This window comes from Cetorhinus maximus, chromosome 12 (assembly GCF_964194155.1).
Source record: "Cetorhinus maximus chromosome 12, sCetMax3.hap1.1, whole genome shotgun sequence".
Lineage (NCBI taxonomy): Eukaryota > Metazoa > Chordata > Chondrichthyes > Lamniformes > Cetorhinidae > Cetorhinus > Cetorhinus maximus.
The window spans coordinates 5,867,940-5,890,206 of NC_135890.1; the positions used below are offsets into that span (position 1 = coordinate 5,867,940).

At 41.5% G+C, this 22,267-nt stretch overlaps 1 protein-coding gene across 1 annotated transcript in view; it reads right to left on the bottom strand.

Moving 5' to 3' along the window:
- Nucleotides 1-1,174: 1,174 nt before the first annotated feature.
- The window catches only part of mcm10 (minichromosome maintenance 10 replication initiation factor), a 60,185-nt gene continuing 39,092 nt past the window's right edge, over nucleotides 1,175-22,267 (bottom strand). The window contains exons 16-20 of the mRNA XM_078552941.1: nucleotides 20,794-20,912; nucleotides 16,871-16,984; nucleotides 9,052-9,197; nucleotides 6,406-6,448; nucleotides 1,175-2,590 (exon numbers count right to left, since the gene is read on the bottom strand). Of these exons, the coding sequence (XP_078409067.1) occupies nucleotides 2,507-2,590; nucleotides 6,406-6,448; nucleotides 9,052-9,197; nucleotides 16,871-16,984; nucleotides 20,794-20,912 (506 nt within the window). The 3' untranslated portion in view covers nucleotides 1,175-2,506. The remainder of the gene's footprint in view (nucleotides 2,591-6,405; nucleotides 6,449-9,051; nucleotides 9,198-16,870; nucleotides 16,985-20,793; nucleotides 20,913-22,267) is intronic.

The following is a 22,267-nucleotide window of genomic DNA, read 5'->3' on the forward strand; positions in this document are numbered from 1 at the left end:
TTTCCAGGCAGATGCACGACGCCTATATCCTGAGTTGCTCGCAGATCCCTGCAGTCTTCCAGGGTCCACAGAGGCTGCAGGGTTGGCTCCTTGGGGACAAGGGCTACCCACAGAAGTCGTGGCTGATGACACCCGTGTGGCGGCCTCAGACTGCAGCAGAGCGACGCTATAATGAGGCTCATGCAGCAGCTCGCAACTTGGTGGAGCAGGCCATCAGGATGCTGAAGATGCGGTTCTGGTGCCTGGACCGGTCTGGCGGAGCCCTGCAATACAGTCCACACAGGGTGTCACGCATCGTCATTGTCTGCTACGCCCTTTACAAACCTGGTGCTGCAACGGGAAGACGAGATGGAGGAGTTGGAGGTCTCTTTGGATGAGGATGATGCCAACAGGGATGAGGATGAGGGGTTACTTGATGGTGATGATGACGGGGATGTGGCTCTCGCATTGGCTAGATGAGGCAGATGAGCTTGGGAGGCCCTCACTGTTGCCAGATTTGTGGAGGATGATGATGACATGCAGTGAGGTGTCCCCTTGATCCTCACATTGCAGTTGTGAACATTTGACTCCAGTCTGGCTTATGGCAGCGCAAATACTCTCTGTGAGAATGCCCCTATCATGGAGATGCAGTAGAGGCCCTAATAGTCGCTCGATCGCAGGAGGATGATGACAACATGCAGTGAGGACACTCCATAGATCTTCACATAGCCACTGAGCACGTCTGACTGTCATCTGGCTGAGGGCAGCCTGCTTACGCTCCATGATCAGGGCCATCTCAGAGATGCAGCCATGAAACTTTAGACACATCTGATGCTGTGTCTGCCCTTAGCACCTCAGCCCTTCAGGAGCTGGTGCACAGCATCACTGGTTGCAGATGCTGGTGAGAAGGGGGCCAGCCCCACCATAATGGTGCCAAGAGCATACAGAGAGAGTGATGGAATTCTGTGGTGCCTGCCCATTACATTCTGGCAGCAATGACCAGCAACGTCGAGGTGCAGGCATCAGTACTGTTTCCAGGGAGTGTGAGGCTGGACCATCACTGTGGTCTAAAGGCTGCACAGAGCACAGGGAAGAGGCTCTGGACTGAGACACCTGCCTTTTATCTCGTGCAGAAAGGTTTCACATCTGAGTGACAAGAATACTGCTCATTAGAACAAGGAGCCACAGGCAGGGAGACATTCATAGGAGTTTATTGACAATAGTGAACAGTATGTACAAGTTATCAACACCCGTGCCCAGGCTGTGAGACTAATTCTTCTTTACTTTCCTAACCCTGCTACTATGTCTTGGTGCTTCCCGGGCATCCACGTGATGCAACAGCGGGGTGATGGTGAGCAGGCGAATGAGAACCTGCCCACCATGGAAACTGCATGTTTCACGGGAGTGAATAAATAATGAGGTGGGCTTGGGATGATACGGCGTGAAAACCCGCCATTTTTGTCAGCAGGTAGGGCTCCATTTTACCTGCCCGCTACCGCACTTAGTGCAATTCTGGGAAAATTCTGCCCAATAATTTGAGGTGGAGTAATTTGAGGTGGAGTCATTCTGAGGCATCTTTGCATATTTCCCAGCAGCTGGCTTTAGAGTTGTTTTGGCTGATATATGGAAGCAAAGTATAGGAAGTCATGGGGCATCTAGAGTTAAAGGAAGAAACCAGATATCTCCTGAGACATAATTCTGAAGCATTAAGGAAACTACCCCCAAGACCTGGTTCCAGCCTTGTTATATTTTAATAGAAAACGTAGTATTTGAGATAGGACATCCTCAAAACTTTCAGGACTGCCATTTACATTGTTGGTGGTAGAGTTGTTATACACTCGTTCTACCACAAACAAATCTGAATTGGTTACTACTTTAATTAAATACCATTATTATAAATGCTGCTTCCAGAAGGAAATGAGGCAAAGTCAACAGCTTCTGCAAATTTGGTGAACTGCAGGAGATATTTTTTAAAATACCAGTAAATTCCTGAAAGAAAAACATTTACTCCAGATTACTCAGAAATAACAACCCACCTCTCTGAAGGTAAGCAGAGCTAATACAATATCTGTTGTGTAAACTAGTTGCAGCTTGGGTTTGTCATATTGTTAGCCTTAGCCTCCTTACCCTAAGATTCCTCTTTATTTAATTGATGAGTAATTCTCCTACTGCAGGTGAACTGGGTTAGTCACACTAAACCTGGAGAAAATCCAGAAATCCATTAATATTCTGGCAAACCTTTTTTAAAAAAAAATAGATACAATGCATCATTTGTTAATGTTTGAAACAGGATGTAAAAAGCACCCAGGTCCGACCTATCCGTTTCCCCGATATGATGTAATATCAAATGAAGAAATCAAGAAAAAATGGTAAATTTATTCATGATTTAAAAAAGAATACACTCATTTTACATCTGGATGTTTAACATCAGAAAATAAAACTGCTCTTAAGGAGCACCACCTATCCAGTCAAATATAGCCTATATTAAAAATGTCGCATCTTACATCACACTTCTTGCCATCATGGGTCATTTTGAACTACTTAAAAATTTGCCATGCTCTTCTCCTCTCGGTAGCAGCAGCTCTCCACCTATCTTTGGACCTTTCTTCTCCTACAGGCACAGAGAGAATTGAGAAATATCAGCCTGTGTGTAACCAGTATGCAGACAATGAACATATTTAAAAAGCTCTGCAGCAATTTAATACATCATTAAGCAAACAAGAGTGCTTGTAGAGAAAGAAAGTGAATTTTGATGTAAAACAGTTTAGTTACCAACAAAATACTAGATTGAGATAGTTCATCTAAGTTGAGGCCAGCGTTTATGGATATGGTTGAATCTCCAAATACAAATAAGTAGTATTAATGCGGAAGTGGTAGTGCAGTGGTAATGTCACTGGACTAGGAATCCAGAGGCCCAGGCTCCTGCTTTGGGGACACAAGTTCAAATCCCACCACCACAACGGGTGGAATTTAAATTCAGTTAATAAACCTGAATTGAAAACTTGTCTCTGTGATAGTAACCATGAAACTATCATCGATTTTTGTAAAAAAAAACACCTAATGTCCTTTAGGGAAGGAAATCTGCCATCCTTTCTCATTCTGGCCTACATGAGACTCTTAACTGACCTCTGAAATCCGGCAAGCCACGCAGTTCAAGAGCAATTAGGGATGGGCAACAAATGCTGGGTTGTCAGTGACACTCTCATCCCACGAATGACTAAAAAGATCCACGAAGGGAAAAACCACAATGCTGTCCTTTCAATCACCTAGCATTTCACACCTGGAAAGCTTTTCATATTAATATATATAAAATATAAAAACATATAGAGAGACTGAACTCGGTCAAAGGTTAAGGAAGACCATTCCACATATACTGGGCTAAATTTAATAGCTGTGGCAGTGGCCCCGTCGACTGGCTGGAGAGCCTGTGGCAATCCCGCCATGGCATTTTCCAGGAGTCCTGATAGGATTAAATCCAAATCAGGCACTCACCTGCCTGCTGTCCCGAGGCTTTCAAGACAAGGTTCCCAATCAGAGAGCCGGCAGTGTCACCAGGAGCAGTGGCCACTTCTGCAGGAGGGCCAGGACAAGGAACAACCAAGGAGGCCCTGGAACCCAGGTAAGTGGGTGGTCTCACCTGGGCCAGTCAGGCGGACCCTGTCAAGAGGGCTTGATGTGGAGGGCAGGAGGGCGTCTTCCCCCAGGGGCACAGAATGCCTGAACAGGAGGTCTCAGCTCGCAGGCAGGCCGGCCAGGGTATACCTGGTGGTCCCCTCATGTGGCATGAACCCTTCCCCCACCCCTCACTGCTGGTATAACACTGGCAGCAGCTGAGGCCCTTTTTTTGGCTGCTTAAGGGTCTCAAATCACCTAGGGGCAAGGGGGGGTGGGGATGGCTTTAAATTCCGTCCATCGCATCTCTAGTTACACTATTTCAAAACCAGCACTTGTCCCAAAACTCTCATCTTCCTCTCTTGCTGCAGGATTAATTTTTGCTTTCACCCCAACTGCCTTCTAGAAAGATGATGTTAAAATAGGAAAGGAAATGGAGGTGGGAAAATCGATGGCTAAATTTTAAGGCCCCTTTGGGGCACAGTATTACTTAGTCTGACTTTTCGTACTTCATTAACTCATGCAGGCTATCCACATAGCTGCCTCACAAATTTGAGAGCGACCCTATGCTTATTAAGCCAGTAGATGTCTATAGAATGACCTGTACCCTATTTAGTGTTTGCTAATCAATAAAAGTAGAACACAAAAGCATACTGCCCATTTAATTTGGTAACTGGTTTATCACAAAGCAAATCGTTTCACCTAGACAGATATCTCATCCACCTAGGGCATGAAAACCCTGGACATTCACAAAATTATATTTTTTCTTCAGACAGGAAGTTACAAATCTCAACAGAAGGGAAACCCGTGCAATCTTGAGCAAAAATATCTTACATCTGGTCCATGGAACACCATAACAGTTTTGGTCCCCTTATCTAAGGAAAGATATACTGGCATTGGAGGCAGTCCAGAGAAGGTTCACTAGGTTGTTTCCGGGTATGGAGGGATTCTCTTATGAGGAGAGGTTGTGTAGGTTGGGCCTGTACTCATTGGAGTATAGAAGAATGAGAGGCGACCTTATTGAAACAAGGGGGGTTGACAGGGTAGATGCTGAGAGGCTGTTTCCCCTTGTAGGAACAGAGGGCATAATCTCAGAGTTTAAGGGGTCGCCCATTTAAAACAGAGATGAAGAGGAATTTCTTCTCTCAGGGGGTAGTTAATCTGTGGAATTCTTTACTGCAGAGGGCTGTAGAAGCTGGGTCGTTAAGTATATTCAAGGCTGAGACAGACAGATTTTTAATCAGTAAGGGAATCAATGGTTAAGGGGGAAAGGCAGGAAAGTGGAATTGAGGATTATCAGATCAGCCATGATCTCATTGAATGGTGGAGCAGACTCGATGGGCCGAATGGCCTACTTCCGCTCCTAAGTCTTATGGTTTTATAAGCAAATTTTCTGCCCGCCACCTTCTCAAAAGTCAATCAGGCATCGGCAATAAATGGCTTTGCTAGCGTCATCCACATCCCGCGAACCAATGAAAAGAAATTTGGTTCAGATGCTCCTTGAGCTGGATACAAGATATTTTTGCACAAGATTTCATGGGTTTTCCTTCCTCGCTGAAGAGAAAGTATTATTTTGTAACACAGGGCACATCCCCAACAAAGCACGAAATTCACTCCACGAGCAGAGATGATTCAAAAGTATGACAGGTTTCAAAGTCACACAAACCCATAGCTTCATATGGGTCAGATTTAAAAAAGGAGAGACTTGAGGTCAGGAATACTAAGTTAATAGATAGATCCTTGAGACCTGGTGGTTGTTTCTGGACAAACAAATGGTTTGAGATTCCAGACACTATTCATGAAGCCGGCTACCGCTGGACATTCCCTCACAGAATTTCCTACCAAAGGCATATCAACCCTGAATAAACTGGGTGATTGACTTTGAAAGAGCAGTATTTGTAAATAAGCAAGTATAACCAGGTTTCAAACCCTGATATCACACCAAACCACAAGTGGGTCACAGACTTTTCCGATGAAGGAAAAAGGCTAAGGTCCCCAGCAGGAAACAGTGCCTGGAAAATTTTGTCCAGTAATGTCTACTGGGAATAGCAAATCTTTTGTTTTTTGTCACAGGTTTATCTATCTGTTTCACTTAAAACTATTTCTATGCTATTAAGTCATTATTAAATTAGTATCTCGGCAACCTCTTGTTCTGCGCAATCGCATTTGTTAAAGGTTACACGAGGTGTAATTCAGATGAGGGTCAACATGTTTGACTAAACCTCGATCTCTACATCACATTCTGCAACCTGTGAGTCTCTTCTTATTAACATATTATCTCAGCAATGAGACTCTCTGTAACTTATTACAGTTGTCTTCCTTTAAAAGTAATTAGGTTTATTCAACTCACTGTTTGAACCTTGAGAAAAATGCCTGATAAAATGTAGCTAATATCATCCAACTTGGATCCCAACCTTGGAACTAGGCACCCAACCTCAGGAAAGAGGTTTTGGTTGCTAAACTTCCACCCATCACTTATATTGAAGTTAGTGGCCATAGTTAGACTTCACCCTCCCATCAGTCCTGCATCAAATAAATAAATCTACCTAAAATTATATGCAAAACCAAATTTTAATCCATTCTTTTAACTGTTTGGATCCATTTAATTCCTGGTAGGAAAAGCCTCTGTCTTTATACAAATCTAATCATATGTAAGAAGTTTGCTTTGAAAGTAATTGTTTAGTATTTGTCTTATTTTACTCTGCAAAGGATGGATTATCTACTGCATTGTCATACACCAGTAGCAATTCAACACATATAACACAATCTCTGGCAGCAAGCAATTCAGAACACAAGAACCTTGGATGAACCTACCTTCAACATTCCATCTCTCTCCCATTTAAACAAGCCGCAGTTGCTGAAAAGAAACATAAGAAATTACAATTGTGTTAGTCAAGTTAGTAAATCATCATTTCTTAGGTCATTCCAATGGCTTGAAATGCATTAACACTTGCATTTCAAAATGAAAACCTCAGTTTTCAGAATTTCATGAAGTTATAACAGTACTGTGATTATTTTAAATGAAGGTGCAAATACAAAAATCAACATGTTTTCAAACCCACTTATGCTTGGAGCATACAACATTACTAACGCTACTATTGAGAATAACAGATGGTAATGACATTTGTCCCATGACATTTAAATAGATACCAATCATGACATAGTGTTATGTAAAGTACAGTAATGGTCAAAACAGAAATGTCTCCTGCTCATTATTGTAGCCTGTACATGGCGATAAAAACAAAAATAAAACTCTGGCACAGCACTAAGTGTTTGCTTAGTCTCTTTAAAATCACAAACAGGAAAAAGGTGGAAGAATGTTGACTAGTCAAGTTTTTTCTCCTGCAACTTTTACTACCAATTTTCTTCCTTTATCTGCTGAAACCATCAACTCCTTGTTAGGGCTTTGTTCTGCTGGCACTGCTTACCCTAGTACACCCAATGTGTCCCTTCCTCCTGAGTGCGGCCATACAAGTCAGATCTTATCTACATATCCATATATGAGACTTCCAACATCTGGATAGCTATAAGGAACTGAAACCATTACCATTTCCCACTCCCAATTCAAGATCGTTCTGGTCCATTTGTCTCAGGAGAAGCTCTGAGTACTAAGTTAATAGACAGAGCTGGAACAAGTGTTGGGCCTAAAGGAGTCCTAGCTGAGAGGCCACAAGAAACAAGTCTTGCTCTGGAGTTGAAATCAAGAAAAAAGTGGAACTGTTTATGCTGCCGAAGTTTTGATATCTTGATCTGGAAAATCATTCACTTCATAATTATTTTTCTCTCTCAATGACTTTGTGTTGTTACCGATCGTGAGGGTGATCCTCACTCCCCCCAGGGGAAGAAATGGTGTCAATCATCTGCCGCTGCACTACAATCGTAATTGTGGAAAGCTAACTTCTTGAAGATAAAGACTAGATTGCCTTTAAAAGAGCCAAAAGGCTAGTCAGCTACATACTAGCAATAAAAATTTGACCAGCATTTAAGCAGAACATTGTTTTTCCAAAATTCCATAGTGTTGCTAGATGGGTCATATAACTTATTGGGTCATAATACATTCAATACCATACCATTGTAGACACAGTACGCTCACTCCATTTACTTCAGGTTGAGGTTGGGCTTTAACTCAAGTTTTAGGTTGCATTTACAATATAACTTATTTTGTTTTGAACAGATGCTACAGTTGTAGTGTGACGGTGCAGTATAGAAACTGCAAAGTCCTCACAAGCTCCCAGCTAGTATATGTTCAGAGATACATCACATATTTTGCCTCAGTCAAGTAGCTGTAGCCCTCTCAGTTTGGTTAGAATAGATCTTGTTTTTGCAGTCTTCTGACCTGCAGATTTTCTACAGTGAACATTCTTCTCCCTCATTGCCCATTAAAGCCATGACTGTTTCAAATTTATATGTTTTAACAAATAGACGCCCACCTATTTCCTGAAAAAGAAGTGTAACAAACCCAGTGGGACTCTCCAATTCCTCAGTAAGTCTGGGCAACATGCTCTACTGTTATGATGAAACAAGCGGAAATTTTAATTTTTGTACAATAAAGGGCATTTAACCTCATCCTAATTTGAAATGTGCAACAAAAACCTAAGTACAATTCTAAAATAAAATTTCAATAAGATGACTTGAGATAAAAGCTACCTAAGGAAGTTCTAAGCAATTTATATACATGATAATGTGCTGGTGTCTTCAATTCTTATTTTCTACCTTTTCACAACATTCAATGTTGCAGACATTGGCAACTAACAACATCTCCATACTAAACTGGATGGTAACGCAGTCTGTATTAATTCACCTCCCCTTAAAACCAATGGGCCAGGCTTCTTCTTAAATGGCTCAGCTCAATATTTTTAATGTAAAATGCAACAGAAATATTAGTCAATTTTAGAACTCAAAACTTTCAGTCTATGGCACATTATGATGTGCAATTAGTGAGCCCACTCAAAAATTATTCCTTTAAATCATGAGGTAAAGTTGACAGATTTGGATGAGTAAATACGATATTCGAATGTAGAAAAGTATAGTTAGGAATAAGCATGAAGAAAAACTTCCTCAGTCAAAGGGTGGTAAGTCTTTGGAATGATGTGTCAGACAAACCAGTAAAGAGACAGTGACAGTATTCAAAACAGATGCTGGGCTGGGAGAGTAAAGATACTGAAGGATTGAGCTTTGGTGGGAAAAATGACATCTTCTCGTTGACTGTTCTAACGTTATGACAAGTGTGCAGTGTAGTTAACAGGTGTGGCATTGAAAAAAATGGATTATACTTGGAGTCTATGAATGTTTCAGTACAAATACTGGAGTTATATTATTTTTGTTATTAGTGGTATATTATTCATCAACTACTTGATTAAAGTTTCCATTGAACCATCTCTATCTAGTTAGAGCAAAATGAGGCCTTGAACCAATAGTTTCAGAACTTTCTCACCTTTACCTGTTCGCACACACACATACCTGCAGCTTTTCTTTGGCAATCTCGTTAATGCTATTGCTCTGTTACCACATGGGCATTTAAAGAAGCGTTTTATTGCATCATGCCAATGATAGTCATGGTTTTCACTCACGCAAGTCTCCAGCGGCTTGAAATATGAATACCTGCACTGTAAGAAAATTGAGGAAACCATTAAGTATCTTATATTTGCATTAACAGATGTTGCAGAATTCACTTATCTGCAGCAAGGAAACAGTTCAATTTAGTTCTGATGAGATTACATATTTTGCCATGATAACATCACCAAAGTAAAATACTTAAGGAAGACTCTTCATAGCAACCTCATATGTAAACAATTAAATAATTCCCTCTCAAGATAAGTTTTAGTCAATAGTGCAACTTTAAATTCAAAAGATAATTCTAGGGATGTAGCTGTCAATTCCAAGGCCAGTATTTATTGCTTGTCTTTATTTGCCCTGAGGTGGTGAACAATCCTGTTGGACTGCCGCAGTCCGTGCTATGAAGATGCTCCCACAGTGATGTTGGGTGACGAGTTGCACAATTTTTCTTCCTGCAGCTTGACACAATGCAGCAGCTGGCTAGGATTAGTGCAATTGCGCCAAACATGTTGGTGTGGGGTTGGAGTTACATAAATGGGTACGGCAGGTTTCCTTCCTCAAGTGAAAAAGACCATGATTTTCTGACAATCTGACAGCTTCGTGGTCAGTTCTACTAAAATCTGGATGTAATTTGAATATTTCCTGGATTATTAATCCAGTAATATTAATGTTATTTAAATTATTTTTATTTAAATGGAGAGAAACTTCAGGTTGCTTCAGTGCAGAGGGATCTGGGTGTCCTCATGCATGAGTCGCTGAAAGCTAGTATGCAGGTAATAAGGAAGGCAAATGGAATTTTGGCATTTATTGCTAAAGGAATAGAGTATAAAAATAAGGAAGTGTTGTTGCAACTGTACAAAGCATTGGTGAGACCGCAACTGGAGTACTGTGCACAGTTTTGGTCCCCTTACTTGAGGAAGGATGTAGTTGCATTGGAGGCGGTTCAGAGGAGGTTCATTAGATTGATTCCAGAGATGCGGGGCTTGTCTTATGAGGAGAGATTGAGCAGTTTAGGCCTATACTCGCTAGAGTCTAGAAGGATGAGAGGAGATCTAATTGAGGTATATAAGATGCTAAAGGGGATAGACAAAGTAGACGTGGAGCTTATACTTCCCCTTGTGGGACATTCTAGAGCAAGAGGCCATAGATTTAGGCTAAGGGGTGGTAGATTTAAATCAGAGTTGAGGAGGAATTACTTATCCCAAAGGGTCGTGAATCTGTGGAAGTCACTACCTCAGAGTGCAGTGGATGCCGGGACGCTGATTAAATTTAAGGAGGAGGTTGACAGATTTTTAATTAGTAACAGGTTGAAAGGTTATGGGGAGAGGGCGGGAAATTGGAGTTGAGGCCGAAATGAGATCAGTCATGATCGTATTGAATGGTGGGGCAGGCTCGAGGGGCTGAATTGCCTACTCCTGCTCCTAGTTCTTATGTTATGTTAATATAACCCCTACACTAACCTGCCCCACTGAAAATGCTTGTACAAAAAAAAGCTATCCATTTAACAGGCCATATGTTGGAATGGGTTTTTGAACTTAACCCCATTGTCAAGTTCCCTCACTAATACAGATTGCCTCAAACGGATTGCCTGGGTTTTGCGGTCTGCAGTAAAACAAGAGTGCATGTTGCAGACCTCAAAAAAGCTGCCCACAAAGATCTAGTGATCTCTATAGCATGCATTGCCCCTTTCTCACTGTCAGCTTGAATATGGAGCCAAGTCAAGGAAATCTCCAGTTGTCTGGCAGCAGTGTTGTCATCAAGCAGTGTAAGCAGCCAACCACATTGAAGTAGTCTTATAGACAGCAAATCAGGAAATAAAAATCATTGAATTCGTCGCTCTTCGTTTTTAAAATTTTACAGATAGCGAAATAAATGACTGTGAGACACACATGATATTTTAGGTAGAAGCTAAAATATTATAAACAAACATTATAGCAGTAAGTATGAATTTATGCCATTAAAAACCCAGCTATACTTCATCCAACAAGGTGTACGTTTTTCAGCGGTTTTTATAGTGAGACTAAGAGCTGTCGAGTATAAATCCTCATCAATTCAATGATTCCCCATTTATTACAGTCTTCAGTGACTTCAACAGAACGCCCAATGGGGAAGTGTATAAATACCAACAGTTTTCTATAAGGTAAAAGCAAAATACTGTGCTGGAATGCTGGCAATCTGAAACAAAAACAGAAAATGCTGAAAAGGCTCAGCAGGTCTAATAGCATCCGTGGAGAGAAAAACAGAGTTAACATTTCGAGTCTGTATGACTCTTCCTCAGAGAGTCATATGGACTCGAAACATTAACTCTGTTTTTCTTTCCACAGATGCTATTAGACCTGCTGAGTCTTTTCAGCATTTTCTGTTTTTGTACCTACAGTTTTCTTCTCATTACCAGCGTAAAAGCAGGGCAGATATTTAAAACGTGGGCTTTTGTTTCCATTTATCATGGATCAAACGTTAGGATTCAGAAACTGGTTCCACAGTCAGTTGTTCACCCAGAATTCAAATAACTTGCATAACCTTGTTCTCCTCTCTCATGACAGGTTTAACCTATTATCACATCTTTATGACTTTAAAAATGCCTGCTTTAATATGAAAAGTAAGACACAAAAATGCTGAAAAACAAAGGAAGCTGGAATTTCTAATGAACACAGTTGGATGAGCGGAAATCAGGTTTGTGGTTAGAGCCATCTGGAGGAAGACAAAGGCTACTTTAAAAAAGACATTGGACCGAGTGTTTACAGGAAGGTTCCGGAAAATGATTTCCTCATCTTATAGTAATGGCCTCGTAAATTATTAAGGAATTTATCTGAACGGTATTAAGCATCATCCACTGCAATAACATGAGATTAAAGTAAACACATGTTATTTTCTATATAAAATATCATATAAAAAGATTCCATGGTGATTTTAATGAAATTCTTGTACATGCAGCACAGGATTTTCCTGCAACCAGTCTTTAATTATTTGGCACTGCTTTTTGAGAAATACTGTGATTTTAATCCCAAAACAATATGACAAGTTTTTCAGGTAAGAAGAAACTATGCAGATGAAAATGTATTTTAGTTTTTGTTCAATTTTATTAAATGCTGTAGGAAGCTGTGTGTTTGTTTTTTTTTCCCCACATCCTCAAACCCTACAATCCACCAAGATCTCTGGGCTCCTCCAATTCTGGCCTCTTGTGCATCCCCTATTTCCTTCGCCACACCACTGGTTAACGTGTCTTCAGCAGTTTAGACCCTAAGATCAGGAATTCCCTCCCTAAACCACTCCACCGCTATTTCCTCCTTTATGTTGTTCCTTAAAACCTCTTTCTTTGACCAAGCTTTTAGGCACCCTGTCTAATTTTGTCTTGCATGGCTTGGTATCAACTTCTGTTCTGAGGTTTGACCAGCTTGAGGAACCCATGATTCAATTAAATAACAATAGCAAGGTGGAAATGGAACAAGAGATTGAAGGGCAGAATTAATCAAACAAGGTGAGATTAAGACAAAGATAAAAGACAGACAGGAAAGTTTCTGATTTCCACCTATAACTGTGCATATGTTGGAGACAAAGGAAGGTAGTTGTGGTTGTTGGAGGTCAATCATCTCAGTTCAAGGACATCAGTACAGGAGTTCCTCAGGAAAATAACATGTGTTCACTTTAATCTCTTGGGCCAAGTGTCCTTGGCCCAACCATCTTCAGCTGCTTCATCAATAAAGCTCCTTTCACCATAAGGCCAGAAGTGGGATGTTCGCTGATGATTGCACAATGTTCAGCACCATTCACTCCTCAGATACTGAAGCAGTCCATGTCCAAAATGCAGCAAGACCTGGAAAATATCCAGGCTTGGGCTGACACATGGCAAGTAACATTTGTGCCACACAAGTGCCAAGCAATGACCATAGCCAACAAGAGAAACTAACCATCATCCTTGACATTCAATGGCATTACCATCGCTGAATTCTCCACTATCAACATCCTGGGGTTCCCATTGACCAGAAACTGAACTGGACTAGCCATATAAATACTGTGGCTACAAGAGCAGGTCAGAGGCTAGGAATCCTGCAGCGAGTAACTCACCTCCTGACTCCCCAAAGCATGTCCACCAGGACAAAGTAGTCCACTTGATTGGCACCCCATCCACAAACATTCACTCCCTCCACCACTGACACAGTGGCAGCAGTGTGTACCACTTACAAGATGCATTGCAGGAACTCACCAAGCCTCCTTAGATAGCACCTTCCAAACCCACAAATGATATAATCTAGAAGGACAAGAGCAGCAGACACATGGGGACACCACCACATGGAAGTTCCTCTCCAAACCACACACCATCCTGACTTGGAAATATATCGCTGTTCCTTCTTTGTCGCTGGGTCAAAATCCTGGAACTCCCTCCCTAACAGCACTGTGGGTGTACCTACACTACATGGACTGCAGCGGTTCAAGAAGGCAGCTTGCCACCACTTTCTCAAATGCAATTTGGGATGGGCAATAAACATTGGCCTAGCCAGTGATGCCCATATCCCATGAATGAGCAAAAATAAAGACCGATTTAACTCAATCATTATCTCACTACTATTTGAGTGGCCTAATTATGAAAGATATCTTGTACCCATCTGCCTGCCCAAGCCAGGTCAGAATCTCAGGATCTCTGACTTTGCACACATGAACTCTTACCAAGAGTTTGTAAACAGTCCAATGCCAAGTTTGACTAAAGCAAGAAAAACATGGTGGCCTCCATACTTAGCTATCTTCTCTTGGCTCTACCTACATCTGGGCCTCTGTGATTTTACTAGGATCTTTATTTTTTTAGTCCCCATACAGCAGGCTGCCTGTTTTCACATTCTGCTAGATTTATGTAAATTCAAGATCTTCAGGGCCAATGAGTCACTTGGTCAATGAAGATCTCAATCACAGTTTCCCATCAAGTGACCTCTCAGTTACCTTTACCAGGGGACATCACAAGCCGTCTTAATAATATAGTTCAGTCTAAGTAATATCATTTCACAATTATTGAAAACTTAAATGCTATGACTGACTGTAAATTAAAGTTAAAAGCAAATTAAAGTTAGTTCCCTTTAATTAGCAAGGAAACTGGACGTAGGGATTTCCCAGAATTCTTACGTCGCTGTAAGTTTTTGTCCGATTTACACTTTAACAATAGTGAGCGCTGATAGCTTCACCATTTTTCTACTTCTAAATGAGCCTATGTTTTATAAAGGGCCTGGAAACCTCTACAAAGGGCTCTCTATTTGAAACTGAAAGCTATAAAAAAAATGGCTCGATTAAAATCTAAGGTCACTTCTTGAACAATATTGATCATTATACATTGCCTGGATGGCTCCCTTCCTCTGCAACGACTAAATTGTACACAATATTCCATATCTGGCACGGCCGTATCTGCACAGAAATGGTACGATTTCCGCCAATTTGGCAGTATAACAAAGTGGCCTCTGATTTTTAAACTCCTTGCCATGTCACACTGGACATGGTAAGCAATGAATAAACTAACACTCATCGGTCACTTTCAACTTGCACCTCAGAAGCGTCTATTCCCCTATTGAATACATGATCCACCCCAAAGAAATGATTAAACAAATATGAAGTTATTGAAGAAAATATGTACGTTTTGCATGTGGTATCAAATTGCATTTGGTTCTGCAAAAGCAGTATTTCCACTAAAACTGCCTGTGACAATCAGAGGTTCTTTTGGAAAAAATGTTTACTTCAGGTGGACCTGATCTTGGGCAAAAACAGGATTACCTGGAAAAACTCAGCAGGTCTGGCAGCATCGGCGGAGAAGAGTTGAGTTTTTCCAGGTAATCCTGTTTTTGTTTTGGATTTCCAGCATCCGCAGTAGTTTTCTGTTTTCATCTATCTGATCTTGGGGAGTTCTGCCTCAACTGATCTGAGTTGGTGCATTTCAGCGATACAGGAATAACTCATGAATGGCCCGACCTGAATCTTTATATAACGCACTGGAACTAAGAAATCGAGGTACAGCAAGTCTTTGCTTTAATTCACCCCGCTTAAGGTTATCTCGTTTTAAACTCATTTATTCTTTAGGACCCGTTTTTCCGATTTGCATTGCCATTTTCATTTTACGTAACTTGTGTGCATCGTTGGTGGGACTACGTGTCATCACTGGCACCGAGCAGAACAGTGCTGTCGGGAGGTTTGTCTGCAGGAGTTGGCGCGAGAGATTCCCAGGTCAGTCCTGCTTCCGCCCTGCATGCTGCCTCGCTCCTATCCCGCTCGCTGGCTTGCTCGTCTCCTCGCTCCAAATGCCAAAACAGACTAAAGTGTCTCTCCACTGTTTCCATATCCAGACAACAGAGACTGGGGAGAGACTCGCTGGGGACTGGGGACTCCCTGGAGATCAAGGGAGTGGAACTTAACTCTAGTTTATACATTTAACTATTATGGGGAAACCTGATTCGCTTGACATTGTTTGGCTTTTAAGGAACACAACTAGGACGTTAAGTGAGGAATTACTGTACCAAGAATCACAAGCATGAATCTATGTCAACAACTTGTATTTAGATAGCACCTAAAATGTAGTAAACCATTCAAAGCTGCATCACAGGAGGATAATCAGACAAAATGGGGAGATGAGGAAAAATGTTTTCACCCAGGGGGTTGTGGGAGTCTGGAACTCACTGCCTGAAAGGGTAGTAGAGGCAGAAACTCTCAACTCATTTAAAAGGTGTCTGGATATGCACCTCTAATGTCATAACTTGCAGGGATACGGACCAAATGCTGGAAAGTGGGATGAGGGTGGCTCGTTTTTTGGCCAGCGCAGACATGATAGGCCAAGAGGCCTCTTTCTGTGCCGTCAACTTTCTATGATACTAAAAATTGACACTGAGCCAAAAGAGGAAGCATTAGAACAGGTCACCCGAAGCATGGCCAGATACACGCTTTAAGGGGAATCTTAAAGCAGGAAAGAAAGTTGGAGAAGCAGAGAGATTTAGGGCATTCCAGAACTTGAGATCTAGATAAGTGAAGACATAGACGCCAATGGTTGAGCAAAGGGATGCATTAGAAGCCAGCACTGGATCAACAGAGAGTAGTGAGGGATGTAGGACTGGAGAAGGCCACAGTGATAGGGCGGGGCGAGATCATGGAGGGATTTGAATGCAAGGGTGAGGATTTTAAATTTGGTGGGCCATGGGCCAAAATAAAACAGCAGGCACAGTGGTGTTAGGTGAATTGGACCTAGCAGGACCTGGCCTGCAGCTCTTATGCTGAAAGTTTGTTCTTTAACCTCCAGTGATAATGAGTAGAGATGGATTCAAGAAGGTGAGAAGAGGTGAAGAAAATCGATCAAAAAGAAAAACTGAAAAGTCATTTTTAAAAATATCTGCTTTAGCCTTAATCTACTGTCTTCTCTAGGCATCGTTTCACAAATCTTAGGTGTCAATGTTGGTGGTTGTAAAGCAGACAAGTGAAGTGGAAATTTCTACTGGTAATTTTCCTGTTTCAGTGAAGTCAGTTGTTTCTCATTAACCCAAACTATTGCTGCCTTCTTGTAAAACACAACCGTAATGGAAAGTTACATCAGGTTCTCAAAATATCTTGTTTTTCAGAGTTAAAACCACCAACTCCCAAATTTATCACATACTGTTGCAATATTTAATTCGTAGCACAGGATACAAATGAGTTCTTTGATTATGAGCAGTTCAATAGATAACGGTCGCTTACACTGGTTCACTGGTCCCATTAATTCACTCACCGTTTTACAGCTAACCACTCTGCACTTCAATTCACGGATGTTTTTCATTTTTTCTTCCATTTGCTCTTTCTTCACCAGTGGTTCAAAGTATTGTTCTTGAAGTTCCGCTTCTACCTGTTGAAACAAATAAGGCAGTTCTCAATCCTGTAGCCACACACAGTTAGTATTTATGAATAGATTATATACCTTTAAGCAAAATCACTGAGTCTCAAAGCTATATTACAAACATTAACAACAAATATGTTGCACATATCTATACCTTATTGGTTAGGGTATACAAATAAGCCAATGCTCGTTAGAATTAGGGGACGTTGTATAAAAATATACTATCCCATTTAAGACGAAGATGAAAACAAATTTTTTCTCTCAGAGGGTTGTGAGCCTGTGGAACTCTCGTCCCCGGAGAGCGGTGGAGGTAGCGTCATTGAGTAATTTTAAGGCAGAGGTAGGTAGACTTTTGACTAACAAGGGAGTCAGAGACTATTAGGGGGGCGGGGGGGGAAGCGGCAGAATGTGCAGTGGAGGCCACAATCAGGTCAGCTATGATCTTATCAAATGATGGAGCAGGCTCGAGGGGCCGAATGGCCTAGTCCTGCTCCTAATTCGTACGTTTGTACGTAAGACAGGCCACAATTAATAAAGACCATGAATCACTCACTGTTGCCTTAATGCTTTAAAATTCAGCTTCCCCTTTTAATTACAGAAAGAATGAACTTGCATTTACATAGCGCCTTTCATGGCCAAAGGACATCCCAAAATACTTCACAGGCAGTAAAACTTTGAAGTGATGAACTGTGCATCACAAACAGTAATTTTATATTCTTTCACAGGAGGTGGGTGTTGCTCGCAAGGTCAGCATTTGTATCCTATCCCTAATTGCTTTTGAGAAGGTAAGTGGCTTCTCGAAACACTGCAGTCCATATGGTGTAGGAACACCCACAGGGTGTTAGGGATAGAGTTCCAAGATTTTGACCCAGCAACAGTGAATGAATGGTGATATAGTTCCAAGTCAGGATGGTGTGTGACTTGGAGGGGACCTTGCAGGTGGTGGTGTTCTCAATAAGATTAAATGATGAGATAGCCTGTTTTGATAATTTGGTTGAGGGCTAAATATTTATCAGGGCACCAGACCTCCCCTGCTCTTCTCTGAATGGTGCCAAGGGATCCTTTACATCCTCCTAAAAGGGTAGATGGGGCCCAGTTTAATGCCTCATCAGAAAGATGGCATCTCGTCAGTGCAGCAGCAACGTGTAAGTGCCAACCGTGGCTCAGTTGGTAGCACACTCATCTCAGAACTGGAAGGTTGTGGGTTCAAGTCCATTCCAAAACTTAAACAATGAATTGTGGCTGATACTCTAGTGCAGTGCTGAGGGAGTTCTGCATTATCAGAAGTGTCATGTTTTGGATGAAACGTTAAAAAAAGGCCATCTGCCCTCTCAGGTGGGGGCAAAATATCCTATGACACTTATTTCGAAGTACAGCAGGCAAGTTTTCCCCAGGTACCCGGCCAATATTTATCCCTCAATCTACATCGCAAAAAAAAACATTATCTGGTCATTATCACATGGTTGTTAGTGGGAGTTTGCTGTGTGTAAATTGGTTGCTGTATTTCCTACAACAGCGGCTACACTTCAAAAAGTACTTCATTGCCTGTAAAGCAGTTTGGGACATCCTGTGGTCATGAAAGGTGCTACATAAACCAAGCCTTGCTATCTTTCAGATGTCAGCCTAAATTACATGCACAAGTCTCTTGGGGGCTTGACAGACTCATGACCTTCTTAATCAGGAGGGGGTACTACCATTGAATCCTGGCAGACATATGAGTAAGATAAAGGCTCATGGAATTGGGGGTGGTATATTAGCATGGATAAAGGATTAGTTAATGGATAGGAAGCAAGTAAGAAAAAAATGGGGAATATTTTAGTTGGCAGGCTGCAATTAGTGGAGTGCCGCAAGTTTTTGTGCTGGATGTCAGCTATTTAACAATTATTTTAATGACTTAGATGAAGAGACTGAGAGTAATGCGTCCAAATTTGCTGACAATACAAAGCTAGATGGGAATGCAAGCTGGGAGGAGGACACAAAGAGGCTGCAAAGAGATATCAAAACAGAAAATGCTGGAAAATCTCAACAGGTCTGGCAGCATCTGTGGAGAGAGAAACACAATTAACGTTTCAAGTCCATATGACTTCTTCTGAACCAGTTATGCAAAGAGATATAGACAGGTTAAGTGAGTGGACAATAAGGTGGCAGATGGATTTTAATGTGGGCAAGTGTGAGGTCATTCACTTTGGTAGTAAGAAAAGCAGAATATGTTTTAAGAAGTGTGAAACTTCTAAAAATTGATGTTCAGGAAAACTTGGGTATGCTGATACAAGGAACACAGAAAATTACTATGCAGGTGCAGCAAGCAATTAGGAAGGCAAATGTCATGCTGGCCTTTATTGCAAGGGGATTGGAGTACTGGAATAAGAATCTCTTGATTGAATTGTAAGAGCTTTGGTGAGACCTGGAGTACTGTGCGCAATTTTAGTCTTTATATTTAAGGAAAGATATACTTGCGTTGGAGGTGGTACAGCTATGGTTCACTAGATTGGTTCCTGGAATGAGAGGGTTGTCCTGTGATGATAGGCCTACACTCTCTGGAGATTAGGAGATTGTCATTGAAACATACAAGGTTCTGAAAGGGCTTGACAGGTTAGACACCGAGAGGTTGTTTCCCCTGACTGGGCAACCTGGAACAGCCTCAGGCCCTAAACTTTGGAGTTTGACCAAGCTTTTGGCCACCTGCTCTAACATCCCCTTATCAGGCTTGTGCCAAATTTTATTAGATAGTTCTCCTGTGAAGTGGCTTGGGACTACGTTAAAGGAGAAGGTGGCGTAGTGGCAGTTGCTGAATTAGTGATCCAGAAGCCCATGGCAGCTGGTGGAATTTAAATTCAATTAATAATCTGGAATTGAAAAGCCAGTTTCTGTAATGGTGACCATGAAACCATTGTTGATTGTCGTAAAAATCCACCTGGTTCACCAATGTCCTTTAGGGAAGGAAACCTGCTGTCCTTACATGGTCTGGCCTAGATGTGACTCCAGACGCACAGCAATGTGGTTGACTCTTAAATGTCCTCTGAAATGGTGTGGCAAGCCACTAGGTTCAAGGGCAGTTAGGGACAGGCTGGCTTTTCCAGCAACGCCCACATTCCATGAAAGAATAAAAAAAATACAAGTTGCTGTATCAGGGAACAGAAATTCTTTCAACCCTCAAGCAGTTAGTTACGCCTAACTCTATTGATTCTAGTTTTCTGTCACAAAGTCTAAAGGATCTTCTTAAAGGTGTTAAGCTAAATACATACACATAAATACTAATTATATAAACATAAAGTTTATAAACAGTTTTGGGTAGAAGTGAGCATAATACATTCATTGTGATTATAATTGAATGCTTCATGATCCTTTACACAAAACGTGCATGACAAAACATCTACTATTATATAAATTACAAGTAATATCTTAAAGTATATCATCTATCTTTCCTACCTTGTATAAATACCATTGCTCAATTCTAAAGGGCTGGTTTGAACTTTTGATTTGCGAGACAGAAGTACAACAATGTTGACTGACAAACAGTAGGTGTGCATACTGGCAAAAGAGACAGGGGAAAAAAATTGCTCTATGCGCACATTTTACAGCCTGAAAAAAGTCTGAGTTAGGTAGTGCTTTTGTGCCAGGTTATAAACGTCCTGTAGCAAAAGCAAATATGATTAAGTTCCCTGTCTCTGTTGAATGGAACACAGAGTGCCATTATATGGTTAGTCAGTGGAGTTTCAACAGGAAAAACAAGGCCTGAACGTAAACCACAACTGGCCTCATTCCATACTTTACAGTGCTGTAGTTAGACAGGAGAGACAGAGACAGACTGGTCATACTTCTTGCACTGCGCCAACATGTCTCGACCTTGCGTTCAGTATTTTCTGAAACTCTTCTGAGTCCAGGTACTCCAGCTGTTCACGGTGCTTCTTTAAAGTTGGTTCATCGTTTCCTTCATCTGCAGAAATAGAATTTAAAAACAGGTCTGGGTGCTAAGAAACTTCATGTGCAAAAGTTGAATAATTTTCTGTTTTAAAAAGCGGTATTATTTGCTCACCACATATATCAAGGTTTACATTATATGACCAATATACACTGAACAAGTCTGCCAATTAAACCCCCAAAGGTCTGGAGTGGTTTCTGCGATGCCAGGCTGCCAAGGCCGGAGTATCAGAGACGTGAACAATTCTCAATTTCTCTTCAAATATCTTTCTTCTTTCCCAATGATTTTATAGCTCAGTGGTGCTGCTTGCCACTACACATACAGGCTTGGGCTAATAAGTGGCAAGTAACTTTCGTGGCACACAAGCACCAGGCACTGACCATCTTCAACAAAAGAGAATCTCCCCTTGACAATCAATTGCTTTGCCATTGTGGAATTCCCCATTATCAACTGCCTGGGAGTTACTATTGACCAGAAACTTAACTAGACTAGTCACATAAATATTGTGGCTACAAGAGCAAGCTGGGAATTCTGCAGTGAGTAACTCATCTCATTCTGCGGCGAGTAACTCTCCTCCTGATTCCCCCAAGCCTGTCCACAATCTACAAGGCACACGTCAGGAGTGTGATGGAATATTCTTCACTTGTGTGGACAAGTGCAGCTCCAATAAAATTCAAGAAGTCTGACATCATCCAAGACAAAGCAGCTCGCTTGATTGGTGCCCCATCCAGCACCTTAAACATTCACGATCTCCTCCTCTGGCACACAATGGCAGCAGTGTGTACCATCTACAAGTTGCATTGTAGCAACTCATCAAGGTTCCTTCAACAGCAGCTTCCAAATTCGTGATCTCTACCACCCAGAAGATAGTGGGATGCATGGGAACACCACCACCTCAAGCTACCCTCCAAGCCACACACCAGTCTGACTTGGAACTGTATGGTTGTTCCTTCACTGTCGCTGGGTCAAAAACCTGGAACTTGCTTCCTAACAGCACTGTGAGTGTACCTACACCACATGGACTGCAATGGCTCAAGGTGATGGATCACCACCGCCACCTTCTCAAAGGCAATTAGAGATGAGTAATAAATGTCAGTGACACTCACATCTGAAGAGTGAATAAAAAATATATCCTTGCCTTGATAGCTCTTTGCGGTCAATGTCATTTTTAAAAATGGGACAGAGGGAATGTGTAGAGGTTTGTGGTGAGAAAAGTAGTTTCACTGTCTAATACTTCACATGCCCTTATAATCCTCACGCTTATCTCGAACTACTTCTCTGTCAGCACCTTGAACTCCAATATGATAGTTGAGGCAATATTAGATACAGCTGATCTGCATTATAATCATATGATTTGGAGACCAGTTAAA